Source organism: Pituophis catenifer, unplaced genomic scaffold, assembly GCF_029215685.1.
Source record: "Pituophis catenifer annectens isolate HBS135680 unplaced genomic scaffold, rPitCat1.0.hap2 SCAF_8, whole genome shotgun sequence".
Classification (NCBI taxonomy): Eukaryota; Metazoa; Chordata; class Lepidosauria; order Squamata; family Colubridae; genus Pituophis; species Pituophis catenifer.
The window spans coordinates 4,383,912-4,397,791 of NW_027256888.1; the positions used below are offsets into that span (position 1 = coordinate 4,383,912).

Sequence of the window (13,880 nt, forward strand, 5' to 3'; positions counted from 1 at the left end):
ATAAGACGCACCCAAATTTTCAGCCTCTTTTAGGGGGGAAAAAGGTGTGTCTTATACTCCAAAAAATACGGTAAATCAGCAAAATATTGTGCCTCTCCCCCTCACTATCCAGGCCTGAAACCTGCCTGAAAGGAGCCCAGTTAAGACTAGGGGTTCCTCCATCCACTCTGGTGCTGCAGATACCCTACGAACAACTCAGGGGGTCACGCCTGGCTGTCATCACGTCACAAACTAAAAGACCTCCGTCCTTGCAAAAGATGGCCAGGAAATCCAGCAATAATTTTAAAATTGAACGCTTTGTGTTAACAGCCCACGCTTCTTGTTTTGAGAGTTAATCATGAGCTGAAGGGGAGCCCTGGCTTCTACATCGAGTAAAGGAATAGATAAGAGCTATGAGTTGGTCTGCAATGCAGGTAGTTCTTGACTTGAGACCACACTTGGGCCCAACATTTCTGTTGCGAAGCGAGACATTTCTTAAGTGAGTTTTGTGAGGCAAAACTCATAAAAACTTTCTTGTTACAGTTGTTAAGTGAATCTCTGTAGTTGTTAACTTATTAATGGGGTTGTTAAGCGGATCTGGCTTCCCCCTTGACTTTGCTTGTCAGAAGGTCGCAAAAGGGGATCACATGACCCTATGACCCTGCAACCGTCGTAAGTACAAGTCAGTTGCCAAGTATCCAGATTTTGATAGCCATAGAGCTTAGACTTATATACCGCTTCACAGCGTTTTACAGCTCTCTCTAAGTGGCTTATAGAGTCAGCCTCTTGCTCCCAGCAATCTGGGCCCTCATTTTACTGACCTCAGAAGGATGGAAAGCTGAGTCAATTTTGAGCCAGTCAGGATCGAACTGCTGGCAGTCGGTAGAATTAGCCCGCAATATTACATTCTAACCACAGGGAGGGAGGGAGGGAGGGAGGGAGGGAGGGAGGGAGGAAGGAAGGAAGGAAGGGGAGTGGAGGAGAAAAGAGAAGGAAGGGGAATGGAGGAGAAATGAGGAGGGAGAGAGGGAAGGAAGGAAGGAAGGAAGGAAGGAAGGAAGGAAGGAAGGAAGGGCAATAGCACTTAGACTTATATACTGCTTCAGTGTTTACAGTCCTTTCTATGAGGTTTACAGTCTCTTGCCCCCAACAATCTGGGTCCTCATTTTACCGACCTCAGAAGGATGGAAGGCTGAGTCAACCTTGAGCCGGTCAGGATCGAACTGCTGGCAGTCAGTAGAATTAGCCTGCAATATTACATTCTAACCACTGGGAGGGAGGGAGGGAGGGAGGGAGGGAGGGAGGGAGGAAGGAAGGAAGGAAGGAAGGAAGAGGAGTGGAGGAGAAAAGAGAAGGAAGGAAGGAAGGGGAATGGAGGAGAAATGAGGAGGGAGGGAGGGAGGGAAGGAAGGAAGGAAGGGCAATAGCACTTAGACTTATATACTGCTTCAGTGTTTACAGTCCTCTCTATGAGGTTTACAGCCTCTTGCCCCCAACAATCTGAGTCCTCATTTTACCGACCTCAGAAGGATGGAAGGCTGAATCAACCAGGATCGAACTGCTGGCAGTGGGCAGAATCAGCCTGCAATATTGTATTCTAACCACTGCACCCATCACGGCTCTTGATCACATGACCACGGAGAGACTGCAACGGTCGTGCGAAAAATGGTCATGAAGTCACTACTTTTTCAGGACTACCTACATATGGTTGGAAGGGAATCTGGCTCACTGACAGAATGTAATGATGCGCCTGTGTGTGAGCAAGAAAAAGAGAGCAACGTCCTATTTCTGAATCTTTTGTACGTCGAACCTACCTTGCCAAATAGGATTTGCCCGATCCTGGAAGCCCTCGGAGGAGAACCAGAACGTGACCGGCGAAGGTCTTCCTGTTCATTATGTGACCACCAGGCAGTTGTTGGACTTGAGGAAAATGATGTCTTTGTCGCCCGTTTTTATTCCCACATCTCTTTGGCACAGGAGAGAGGCTCTCCCAGGATTTTGCAACTTCCGGAGAGCAAAATGTCTTTCCTTGACTCTTACAATCTGAAGCCGGTCTCCATTTCCCAGGACTGATTGCGATGGGAGTCACAAAGCTATGATTTCTACATTGGGATTCGAAAGCTGGATAAAAATTGAGCTCCTGGGGATATTTCTGAAACAGAGAAAACGGTGAACTCCACGTTCGCCGAGAAGGATCGGTCTCCTTCGTCAAAGGTGCCGATTTCAAACCGGATCCTGCGCACAGGTCAGGAACGCAAAATTGTTTCAGGTTATTATAGAGAGTCACTACGTTTTCTTGCTCTTCAGCCGCCTGCGAAGAAGCGTGAGGACTAGGAAAGGCATTTGTCTCTATTTTTGCAAAAACCTGATGGCGTTGAGTGGTCAGGGTGCTGACCGCTGTAAAGTCAAATAAAACATTGTGCATTTGATTTGGCTCAGTGTAAGCCTCTGTCTTGTCGGCGAATGTCACAATTTCCGAAACGGCACCACTGTCGAGGACCACTTCTGGCAAACTGTAATTCTCTGGGTTTGGTGTCAAAATATCCTTTGTCTCAACCTCCGATATGGATGTTGACTCGGCTGCTTCATTATAACTTGGTTTCAGGGTGGTGAACCAGTTTTCTATTGCTGTTCCATTGGATTTTAGACCTAATTCAGTGCAATTGGAATCATTGTGGTCCCGAGCCAGTGTCAGGCTCCCTAAGAGCTGATCGTTTTCTGATTCCTTTGCTTCACTTTTTCGACTGCATTCCTCAAGAGAATTCTCTATCAAGAGTGCCAGTTCTTCGGATGACAAGGCAGGCCGTGATTCTTCGCCACACTTCACAACTGCAGTAGCATCGTTGCCCTCAAGTTCGCGAGTACCACAGCTTGAGTTATTTTCACCAACTAGCAATGCGGACAGGGAATCAAAACCTGAGACTTTCGATGAACATATTGTATCCTTGGCCGCTGTGGACAATTCCAGTAGATAATCCATAGTCTCTTCCACTAGTAAAAACAAAGAAAGGACACAATTACTTTACTAGACTTATTCCCCGTATTCCGCACACCAACTTCAGTAGCACCGCAGAAATAAATGAGGCAGTGAGTTTTCATTTTAAAGATTACCTGAGTCTCCATCCGTCTTGCAGCCACCTTTGCCTTCTCTTCAAAAAAAGACTGATTAAAGGACGCTCTTCAGAGATGCAGCTCCCTAGGGGCCAAAGAGCAGTGCCTTGAACTAACAGGGAGAACTGCAAGCAAGCAATTTTTTTAAAAAAAATAATGCTTGATCTAAATATTGTATCTACATTTAAACATGAATTTTGAGTTATGGGCGCAAAACCATTTGTTAGGTGCAACTTGAAAAGAAAATTGCAACTCGGGAGCATATTATCATACGTGGTGGTCATTTATAGAAGCAAAAAATTATTGGATTATAATACAGACATGGTTAGGGGAAATGTTACACCAGAGTATAGAATTAAAACCCGAGATTTTTCTATTGGGTATTTTACCAGAGAGATATAGTAAAGAAGTTACGTATTTAATTATACACATAATAACAGCAGCAAGAATTGTATTTACACAAAATTGGAAGGTAGAAAAAATCCCATCAGAAGGTGAAGTAATAAAGAAGATTTTTAGATTGCACAGAAATGAACAGATTAACATTAAGAATAAAAGATAAAGAGGAATCGGTGTATTTCAAGACAGGGGGACGATTTTATGTATGGTTAGAAAAGAAAGATGAATAAAAGATGACAGATGAATAAATTAGACAATGTAAAGGTAAATGAGAGAGAAGACAAAAAGAAATAGAAACTCAGATGACACTTGTGTAAATGGACAAGGGTGGGGGGGAAAGGAAAAAATGTTACTACATAAATGTACAATCATGATGATATATGTGTAATTGGTAAAATAGAAAAGAAATTGAAAAGAAAGCATATATTAATAGAAAAGCAGGGCTGCTCGGATACCAATAGGAAAATATTGGACAACAAAGGAGAGAGAAAGACCCTTCTCTACAACAGACAAAGAAAGAGGAGAACAACAAACGAAGCAATGTTGTCATTCCATACGTTGCAGGAATATCTAAAAATCTCCAGAGGATTTTCAACCAACACAACATACATACACACTTTAAACTCAAGAATACACACTAAGGCTGAAGCTTGTCCACCCCAAGGATACAACATCCAGATACAAACTCAGCAATGTGGTATATGCAGTACAATGCAATGAGACACGTGCAGATCCTGTACGCTGGGGAAACAAAACCACCACTTCCCAAGCGCATGGCACAACGTGGGAGATCAAAGCCATCAGGACAAGATTCAATGGTCCAGCTGCATTTGAAAGACAAAGGTCACTCTTTCGAAGACAGCAATAGATAGGGAGGAGCACTGGTTTGAAAGAGGGGTAAAAGAGGCCATTTATGTTAACACTGAGCAGCCCCCTCTCAACAGAGGGGGAGGGATAAGACACCCCCAATCTCTAATCTACAAGGAACCCTCGCAACAGATCCAAAAATATTCCACAAGCAATTGGGCACAAAGAAACAAAGAGTTCTCAGGGAAAGGGCTAACAACAAGATAACTGCAAAGAAATAGGATCCGTTCAACTCCACCACCCACTCTCTCAGAGCTAAAGGCATATATGTATGCCATATGCTAAATAAATAAATACGGGTAATCCTCGACTTACAACGGTTTGTTTAGTGACCGTTCAAAGTTACCGACGGCACTGAAAAAAAGTGACTCGTCACCATTTTTCACACTTAGGACCGTTGCAGCATCCCCCCTGGTCATGTGATCCAAATTCAGGCGTTTGGCAACTGACTCATATTTATGACGGTTGCAGCGACCCCGGGGTCATGTGTTTTTGTGACCTTCTGACGAGCAAAAACAATGGGAAAGCCAGATTCACTTAACCACCATATTATTCATATAACAACTTCACTGATTCGTTTGGCAAATGCGGCAAGGAAGGTCGTAAAAGGGGGGAGGAGAGAGACTCGTTTAACAAATGTCTCACTTAACAAGAGAAATTTTGGGGTCTATTGTGGTTGTAAGCCGAGGACTATCTGTTGGAGGCTAAACTCCCTTTCTCCATCAACAAGTTCCTGAGATCTCCTTGGATAATGCATTGGCTTGGCTGAAAGTTCAAAAGCAGAAGGCAAAAGGCAAATCAACTGAAAAATGCAAAAATATCCTCAGAGATCTGTGGGTCAAAGGAGGTCCCAGTGACTCGGTGGAATACAGGTAGTCCTTGACTTACAACAGTTCATTTAATGACTGTTCAAAGTTAGAACAGCACTGAAAAAAGTGACTTACGACTCTTTCACAGTTACAACCTTTGCAGTATCCCCACGATCATAATTTAGGAGCTTGGCTACTGGTTCATACTTACGACGATTGCAGTGTGCCCGGGGTTATGTGATCCCCTTTTGCGACCATCGGACAAGCAAAGTCAATGGAGAAGCCAGATTCGCTTTACAACCGGGTTACTAACTTATCAACCGCAGTGATTCGCTTAACAACGGCGGCAGGAAATGGGGCAAAACTCACGGAAGAAATTCTCACTTAGCAACATCAATTTCAGGGTCAATTGTGATCGTGAAGCCGAGGACTACCTGTATTTCCTGGGGCTGGAATTGATCCCTACAACAAGCACAAATGTCAGCATCCTTTTTTTTTAGCCCATTTATAAAGTGAGCGGGAGGGAGGGAAATAAGCTTGCTTTTAAGCCGGCTTTTGCTGTAGGAAAAGGACAAAAACAGACAGACGTTACCTTTGAAATCACATTCAGACAGCACCATGTAGATGACAGTCGGATCCAGGTCCGAGAACATTTCGGAAAGTCCGCTGATGAGTTTTTCTTTATTGATCCCATGTAACGAAGCTGGTGAGGACGAGGCGTCGGTAGCAGACACCGTCTCTGGGTTTGTATTTTTTCTCGATGGGCTCACGCCGAGATTTTTCTTTTTCTTTGGCATTTTCTTTTTTGCAAAATGCAATTGCCTTGGAGTTATTCTACCCGCATGACGGTGCTTACGTCAAGAACGAGACACGTTATCCTTTCAGGCAACATGTTTGGGTTGAGAGTAGCAATCTAGAATGGAGAGATGGAATAAAGTATTTTAGAAGCTGCTGCTAAATCCTGAAAAGGGATCAAGCATTCTCCCACCCCCACCCCCACCCCATGCTTTCTAGCAGGCTCAAAAAAGTGTAATTCTTTATGCTTTAAACTAAAAAAGTTTAATTACAAATGGAGAGAAAATAAACAGTATTAAAGCAAAAAAAAAAAAAGGTTGAATATTCAAGCAGCAATTTTGTTTGAACCTAAAGTACTCAAACATCTTTAAAAATCAGATAACAATATGTAATGTTTACATATGAAATGTTTAAGGTTGAAAGCAGGGTAAAGTGCTGTGTATAAGCAATCAAACAGATAAACATGATTTGACTATTTGTTCTTCAATGGTACAATGAAGTCTTGATATTACCAATACTACATTTTTATTTCTTTATTATTATATGCTGCCCATCTCCCAGTTCAGTACAACTCTGGCAGCTTACAATGTAATACTTTTGATATTATATAATTCCATAAACAAGAATGCCTAGGTCTAAAAATCTAAATATAGCCAATATAGGAAAATAACATTAATTCAGGAATATGTTCTTATCAGCAGAACAAAAATCTATTACATGTTGCAAAGCAAATACTGTAGACAGTTAATTGCCCAGATGGTCTCTTAAGAAGGGCAGATTTATGTCAGGTGAAATATTTCAGATTGATTTCTAGGAAGTGAGGGGGAAGGGCAATTTGATGTAAAGGTAAAGGTTCCCCTCGTACATATGTGCCAGTTGTTCCAGACTCTAGGGGGCGGTGTTCATCTCCGTTTCAAAGGGCCGTTTCGAAGAGCCAGCGCTGTCTGAAGACATCTCCATGGTCATGTGGCCGGCATGACTCAATGCCAAAGGTGCACGGAACACTGTTACCTTCCCACCAAAGGTGGTCCCTATTTTTTCAATTTGCATTTTTTTACGTGCTTTAGAACTGCTAGGTTGGCAGAAGCTGGGACAAGTAAAGGGAGCTCACCCCATTACGCGGCACTAGGGATTCAAACTGCTGAACTGCCGACCTTTCGAACAACAAGCTCAGCATCTTAGCCACCTTGGCACAAAAGGATTTAAAAAATTAGAAAATGAAGTAATGTCACAGGGACAGCAGCCACCATCCACCCAAATTGTAAAAGGACTCAAATCAACATAGCTGATAAGACAAGTTTAAAGTTATCATAGATATCACATGTAATAACATACAAGTCTTTAAAGCACACGTGATGAAAAACAGTAATTCATCCTTGTGAAAAATTAGATAGACCCCATTACAAAAGTTAAGACAACAATATAGCAGAACAAAATAACAGCTCTTATGTTGTGCCCCTATATAGGTAGTCCTCGAATTACGACCATAATTGGAACTACAATTCCCACTAAGCAAAGTGGCTGTTGGGCCGTGTCTGATTTTACAACCGTTTTTGCCACGGTTGTAAAGCAAATCACTACAGTTGTTAAGTGAATTATGAGGTCGTTAAGCAAATCCGGCTTCCCCCACTGACTTTGCTTGTCGGAAGCCGGCTGGTCACGAACAATCACATGACCTAGGCCACTGCAGGTGGCTGATCTGCTGGGAGTTTTTTAGTTTTTCTAAGGGTTTTAATTGGAGTATTTTAATTAACTAAAATTAATTTATTATTTTATTGTGCGATGCTTTTTATTTTTGTGAGCCACCCCCGAGTCCTTCGGGAGAAGGGCGGCATATAAATTTGATTAAATAAATAAATAAATGTGACCAAGGGCATGCTGTCATGGTCATAAATCAGTTTTTCAATTGCCGTTGTAACTTTGAACAGTCGCTAAGCAAATGGTTTTACGTCAAGGGCTCCTCCACTTACCACTTACCTGACAGGTTCTGTTCCTTCTGTATTATAATGGGGGGAAAAAGGACTGCAGCATCAGCTTAATTAAAAGATGAAGTGAGATCAAGCGGCATCGGATAATTATGTTAAGACTCGTTTAGTTCTTGGCAAACACACGCATCTCATTTCGCTTAATGATTTCGCAACAGGAAAATCTGCAGAAGGTTTTTTGGGTTAAGAATGTCAGACTTCTCCGTGAATTGTCACAGGGATGGGATGGGAAAAGGTGGATTTTTAAAATCCTCATCGGGGTAGAACTAGATCTGGAAAATGATGCAACGGGCTTAATTTTGCTGTTCTCATTGAAAAATATCCGAACACAGTATAAGCATTCACAAAATAACTTCATTTATTTCCTTCCCTATTTTTATTGAAATCACATCAGCATTCATTCATAATCAGCACTTGTGAATTTCCTTCCTCAACAACAACAACAAAAGGTATATTCACACCTGCAATGTTGTACTTTGCTCATTTTATGCTCCTTGTTCACTAGCTTTGGTTCTGTGTTTCTATTCACTCTTATGCTCCAATGATTTATTTCATATATTCACAGTTGAAATGCATAGATCAGAATTGCTTCTCCCTAACAAATGATTTGGTGTATCTTTGTTTTTAGCTGTATTTGGTCATTTTTATGATGGATTGGTGTACAGGAAGAAAAATCAATGTAGTCAAAAATCGGAGCGTTCCTGGAATTATAAAAATAACAAATCCATTACGTTTGATGGGAGGCACATGCCAATTTTTGATAACATTAAAAAAATAATACAGGTAGTCCTTGACTTACAAGAGTCCATTCAGTGACCGTTCGAAGTTACGACAACATTGAAAAAAGTGATTTATGACCATTTTTCACACTTATGACCGTTGCAACATCCCCATGGTCATATGATTTACATTTGGACGCTTGGCAACTGGTTCATATTTATGACGGTTGCAGTGTCTCGCGCTCATGTGATTCCCTTTTGCGACCTCCTAGAAGCAAAGTCAACGGGGAAGTCAGATTCACTTAGCAACCGTGTTACTAATTTAACAACTGCAGTGACTGACTTAACAACCGCGGCAAGAAAGGTTGGAAAATGGGGCAATGCTCACTTGACAAATTTCTCACTTAGCAACATGGGTTCAGTTGTGGTCCTAAGTCGAGGACTACCTGTAAAGGGATTTTAAGTGCTATTACAAAGGTCTTTTTAAAAAATAATGTTCAATATGTTTCAGAAAAATTGCTCCTCTAGTTTCTTTTCTTCGTCAAATATAGATAAAAAAGGACTGTCTTTCTGTCTCCCTTGAATTCGGTGTGATTGTTTAAAGGATTTCAAAAAAGAGTTGGTATTATAGCTCCAAAATATATGCCACTTGCCTAATAGGAAGGCAAACTTTTTCTTCAAATAATGTTAACTCTATAGGCACTTAAAATTCCTAGATAAACATGAATGGATAATTAAAGATTTATATATCATTTTATTTTGGGTATTTGCTAAAGAAACCTCCAATGTATATTCAGGAAAATTTGCTGGGCGTAAAAAGTTTCTTTAAAGAAAGTATTTTATCTCTAAATATGTTGTACATAACCCTTTGAACAAGTCTCATATTCCAACTGCCGTAATATATTAAACAGGCAGGGGCAGTGTGAATTAATGAGAAACGCCCATATTGCTTGTTACATCAATGTAACCTTTAATTAACTCTTACACACTGTTAATTTGCTCAATAGCCTTTGAGGCATTTGGGGACCAGGAAGAACAGAATTACTAAGAAGAAATTAGTCATAGTCTAATTTTAAAAACAATGAGAAAAGCTCTTGTGTTTTTTACACAATGCCCAGTTCTTTCTCATCATTTTCCAGGTTGACAGTAAGAAACAGGACAAAGTTTCTGATATTGAAAGTTTAAACCTGCAGCATACATTGGAACAATTGTGGACATCTCCCTGAAGTTGTTTTATTTGATATTGACTTAAAACACATATTTTGAGTGGGGTTTTTTTTCTCTCTCTCTTGGATGATAGAAAAGTATTAAGCAGTAGGGACCAAACACAGTTATGTCTTTTTAACAGGGTTAAAGGCTACATCACAATCTATTATCACAAAAGGGTTAATTGCATATAGAATAGAATAGAATAGAATAGAATAGAATAGAATAGAATAGAATAGAATAGAATAGAACAGAACAGAACAGAATTCTTTATTGGCCAAATGTGATTGGACACACAAGGAATTTGTCTTGGTGCATGCTTTTAAAATATGCTTTTAAAAAAGAACAGAGCTAAAGATAACACATTGTTAAACTTTCATTTATTTAATAATATTGATGTACTTGCTTTAATCTTCACAGCTCTAATCTAGTGTACATCATAGCAACATCACCAATTTATAAAATAAATAAATATAATAAATAATAAATCACATTTATCAGCAAATGTTAATTTAAAAATAGTGCATTTGGTATATGCAATATAAATAAGTGGCCCCTAAAAGCTTCATTAATACAAATAGAGATTTTCATCTCCTATTTTAAAGATTTTTTTCAAACCCTAGGATTCCGCAACTATTTTTTTATACGGTTTTATGAAGGGAAAATAAGCTTGTTTAAAAAGGCGCAGAACATACAGCTGAGCTTAAACTAAAATACTTTGTGATAGTTTATTCAACTTTTTGCAGCCTCTGAAATTTCACATTCATTAATTTTATTGGAGAAATTAAGCAAGGCTCTTAAACATTTACATTCAAAAGCGGAAAGGAGAAACTGAAATTATTACTTTGGGAGTTTTTTAAGGGGCTGTCAGAGAGAACAGGAGATTGATTTAAAGAACAAGACAATGGCAAATCGTTTCTGTAACACTGTTTAGAAAACCGAATGGATATTTGTGCAGTTTGTGAGTCCAGCTGGATTTGAGAGCTTTTATTAGATTATTATTTTAATCTGCATGACTACCATGGTGTCATTATGATTATTGAACAAATGCCTACTGGAGATGTACAGAAAATAAACAACCATATTCTCTATCTGAGCTCCAGAAAAAGAAAAAAAAAATGCAACATTTCCATAGCTGAAAGAAAAACAAGACTAGCATAAAATTTATATTGGAGATGATGGAATGCTGTGTTCAGAAATCTCAAGAATAATAAAGATATTGAAGACATTTCTGAATTACAGTAAATAGCTGGTCCAATTTTGGTACAAGGGGAAATAACTTTTCCAAGCCATTTCACTCTAAAAGCAAAGAGTACTATGGTAACTACAAAAAAATAAATATGCTGTACTATAATTACAAATAGTACCGGTATAGAATAGAGATAGTCCTTGACTTACGACCACAACAGAGCTCAACCCTTCTGTTGTTAAGTGAGACATTTGTTAAGTGAGTTTTGTCCCATTTTACGACCTTTCTTGCCACAGAGTCAGAGGCCAAGCGGTGTGAATTTTGATCAGGTGACCAGGTGACCACGGAGATGGTGCGAGGGTCGTTAAGTGAAAAAAAAGGTCCTAAGTCACTTTTTTTCAGTGCCGTTGTTAACTTGGAACGGTCACTAAACAAAAAGATTGTAAATTGAGGACTGCCTGTATTATTTTTTAATGTTATCCAAAGTTGGCCTGTGCCTCCCGTCAAACCATAATGGATTTATTGTCATTTTTAGAATTCCAGGAGCACTCTTGCTTTCAACTACAGGTAGTCCTCGACTTACGACCGCAATTAAGTCCAACAGCTCTTGTCGTTAAGCGAGATGTTTGCTAGGCGAATTTTGCTCCACTTTCTTGCCACGGTTGTTAAGCGAATCGCTGCGGTTGATAAGTTAGTAAACCCGGTTGTTAAGCGAATCTGGCTTTCCCCCGTCGACTTTTACTGTCAAAAGGTCGCAAAAGGGGATTGCCGTCAGTATGTATGAGTCGTAAGTATGAGTCAGTTGCTAAGCTGATCTTAATTTTGACCACATGATGCTGCAAATGTCACCCCCGTGGGAAAAAACAGTCATCGGCCCGGTCAGTTCACTTAAATCAGGGGTCTCTAACCTTGGCCACGTTAAGGCTGGCGGACTTCAACATGAGCCTTGGTGGCGCAGTGGACTAAAGCGCTGTTAAAGTAGCACTTAGCTGCCAGCTGCCTGCAATTACTGCGAGTTCAAATCTCACCAGGCTCAAGGCTGACTCAGCCTTCCATCCTTTCGAGGTAGGTAAAATGAGGACCCGGATTGTGGGGGGCAATAAACTGACTTTGTATAAAAGAAGAACACCACTTAGGGGGGGCCGAAAGCCCTATTAAGCAGGTATATACAATAGTATGAAGGCTATTGCTTAACGCATTGTAAGCCGCCCTGAGTCTCCGGAGAAGGGCGGCATATAAATTGAACCAATAAATAAGTAAGTAAGTAAGTAAGTAAGTAAGTAAGTAAGTAAGTAAGTAAATAAATAAATAAATAAATAAATTTGAAGTCCGCCAGCCTTAACGTGGCCAAGCTTAGAGACCCCTGCACTAAATGAAACTGTTGTAAGTCGAGGGCCTCCTGTACCTTGGTTTTTCTTCCTGTGCCCACACCAATCCGGATGGTCACTAAACGAACGGCTGTAAACCGAGGACTAATCACCGCGGGGGGGGAGGGGAAGGGGCGCAGATCCACCTTTCCCACAAAAGCGGGGGAAAAGAGAGGACCCATTTTGTGGAGAGAAAGGAGACGGGTCAAAACCGGGGATGGATCCATTAAAAAAAAAGAAAGAAAATAAAAAATAAAAAACGGGCAGGGCGGCCTGGCCGTGTGTGTGTGAGGGGGTGAAGTTGGTTAATCCTGAGGGGAGACGGGACCTTCCCCACCTCGAGGGGCTTTCGGAGGTTGAGGAGGGGTGGTGGGGGGTGTCTCGGCCCTTCCTTTTATGAGGAGGGTCGCCGTTTCGAGGTCGCCGCGGAGATTAGGAAAAGCCAGGCAAAGCGCCCTCCATTTTTTTTTTTGGCGGGAAAAAGGCGCCGCCATTGCGGGGCGCCTTCTTTCTTTCTCCCCTTCCCTCCCTCAGCCCCTCCGGCCTTCTCTGAGGGCCGCGGCCTCCCCTTACCTCGCCGCCAGATCCGCCTCCTTCCGCAAGGGCGGGCCCGGCTTCGACGGCGGCGGCGGCAGTCTCAGCGGCGCTTCCCGGCTGAGGAGGAGGAGGAGCAGCCAGGGAGGCCCCAAGCGCGCCGGCGAAGGAGGAGCTGCCGCCGCCGCCGCCTCTCCCTCCCGGGCCCTCCGCTCGCTCCTCAGCAGGCAGGCCTGGCGGAGTCCACGAGGAGGCAGGCCCTGGCGAGGAGGGAAGCCGCCTCCGGGGATTCGCCGTTCGGGCTTCCCGCGAAGGGCAGGAGGAGGCCCGTTGCGAGGGCGGCAGAGAGAGTTGTCTTTTCGGGCTCCGGCGCGGTTGCCTTCTCGGGAGTTTTGCAGGCCGGGGATCCGGGAGCCCGTCAGAGAGAATAGGAAATAGGTGGGATTTGGAAAGAGGAGAAGAGGAAGAGGAGGAGAAGGAAGAAGAAACAACAACAACAACAACAACAGGAGGAGGAGGAGGAGGAGAAGAGGAGGAAAGGGTGGGAGGAGACGGAGGGGGAGAAAGGAGGAGAAGGAAAAAGAAGGAAAAAGGAAGGTGGAAGGTGAAGGAGGAGGAGAAGGAGAGAAGAAGAAGAGGAAGAGAAGGGAGAAGGAGAAGAAAAGGTGAAGGAAGAGAAGGAGAAGAGGAAAGGGTGGGAGGAGGAGGAGAAGAGGAGGAGGAGAAGGAGAGAAGAAGAAGAGGAAGAGAAGGGAGAAGGAGAAGAAAAGGTGAAGGAAGAGAAGGAGAAGAGGAAAGGGTGGGAGGAGGAGAAGAGGAAGAGGAGGAAGAGAAGGAGAAGAAGAGAAGAGGAAGAGAAGAAGAGGTGAAGAGGAAGAGAAGGAGGAGAAGGAAAGGGTGGGAGGAGAAGGAGGGGGCGA

The 13,880-nt window shown here is 42.2% G+C and overlaps 1 protein-coding gene across 1 annotated transcript in view; it reads right to left on the reverse strand.

Moving 5' to 3' along the window:
• N4BP2 (NEDD4 binding protein 2) overlaps nt 1-13,047 on the reverse strand; it is a 40,699-nt gene extending 27,652 nt beyond the window's left edge. The window contains exons 1-3 of the mRNA XM_070948383.1: nt 13,000-13,047; nt 5,758-6,078; nt 1,794-2,970 (exon numbers count right to left, since the gene is read on the reverse strand). Of these exons, the coding sequence (XP_070804484.1) occupies nt 1,794-2,970; nt 5,758-5,962 (1,382 nt within the window). The 5' untranslated portion in view covers nt 5,963-6,078; nt 13,000-13,047. The remainder of the gene's footprint in view (nt 1-1,793; nt 2,971-5,757; nt 6,079-12,999) is intronic.
• Between the last annotated feature and the right edge of the window lie 833 nt (nt 13,048-13,880).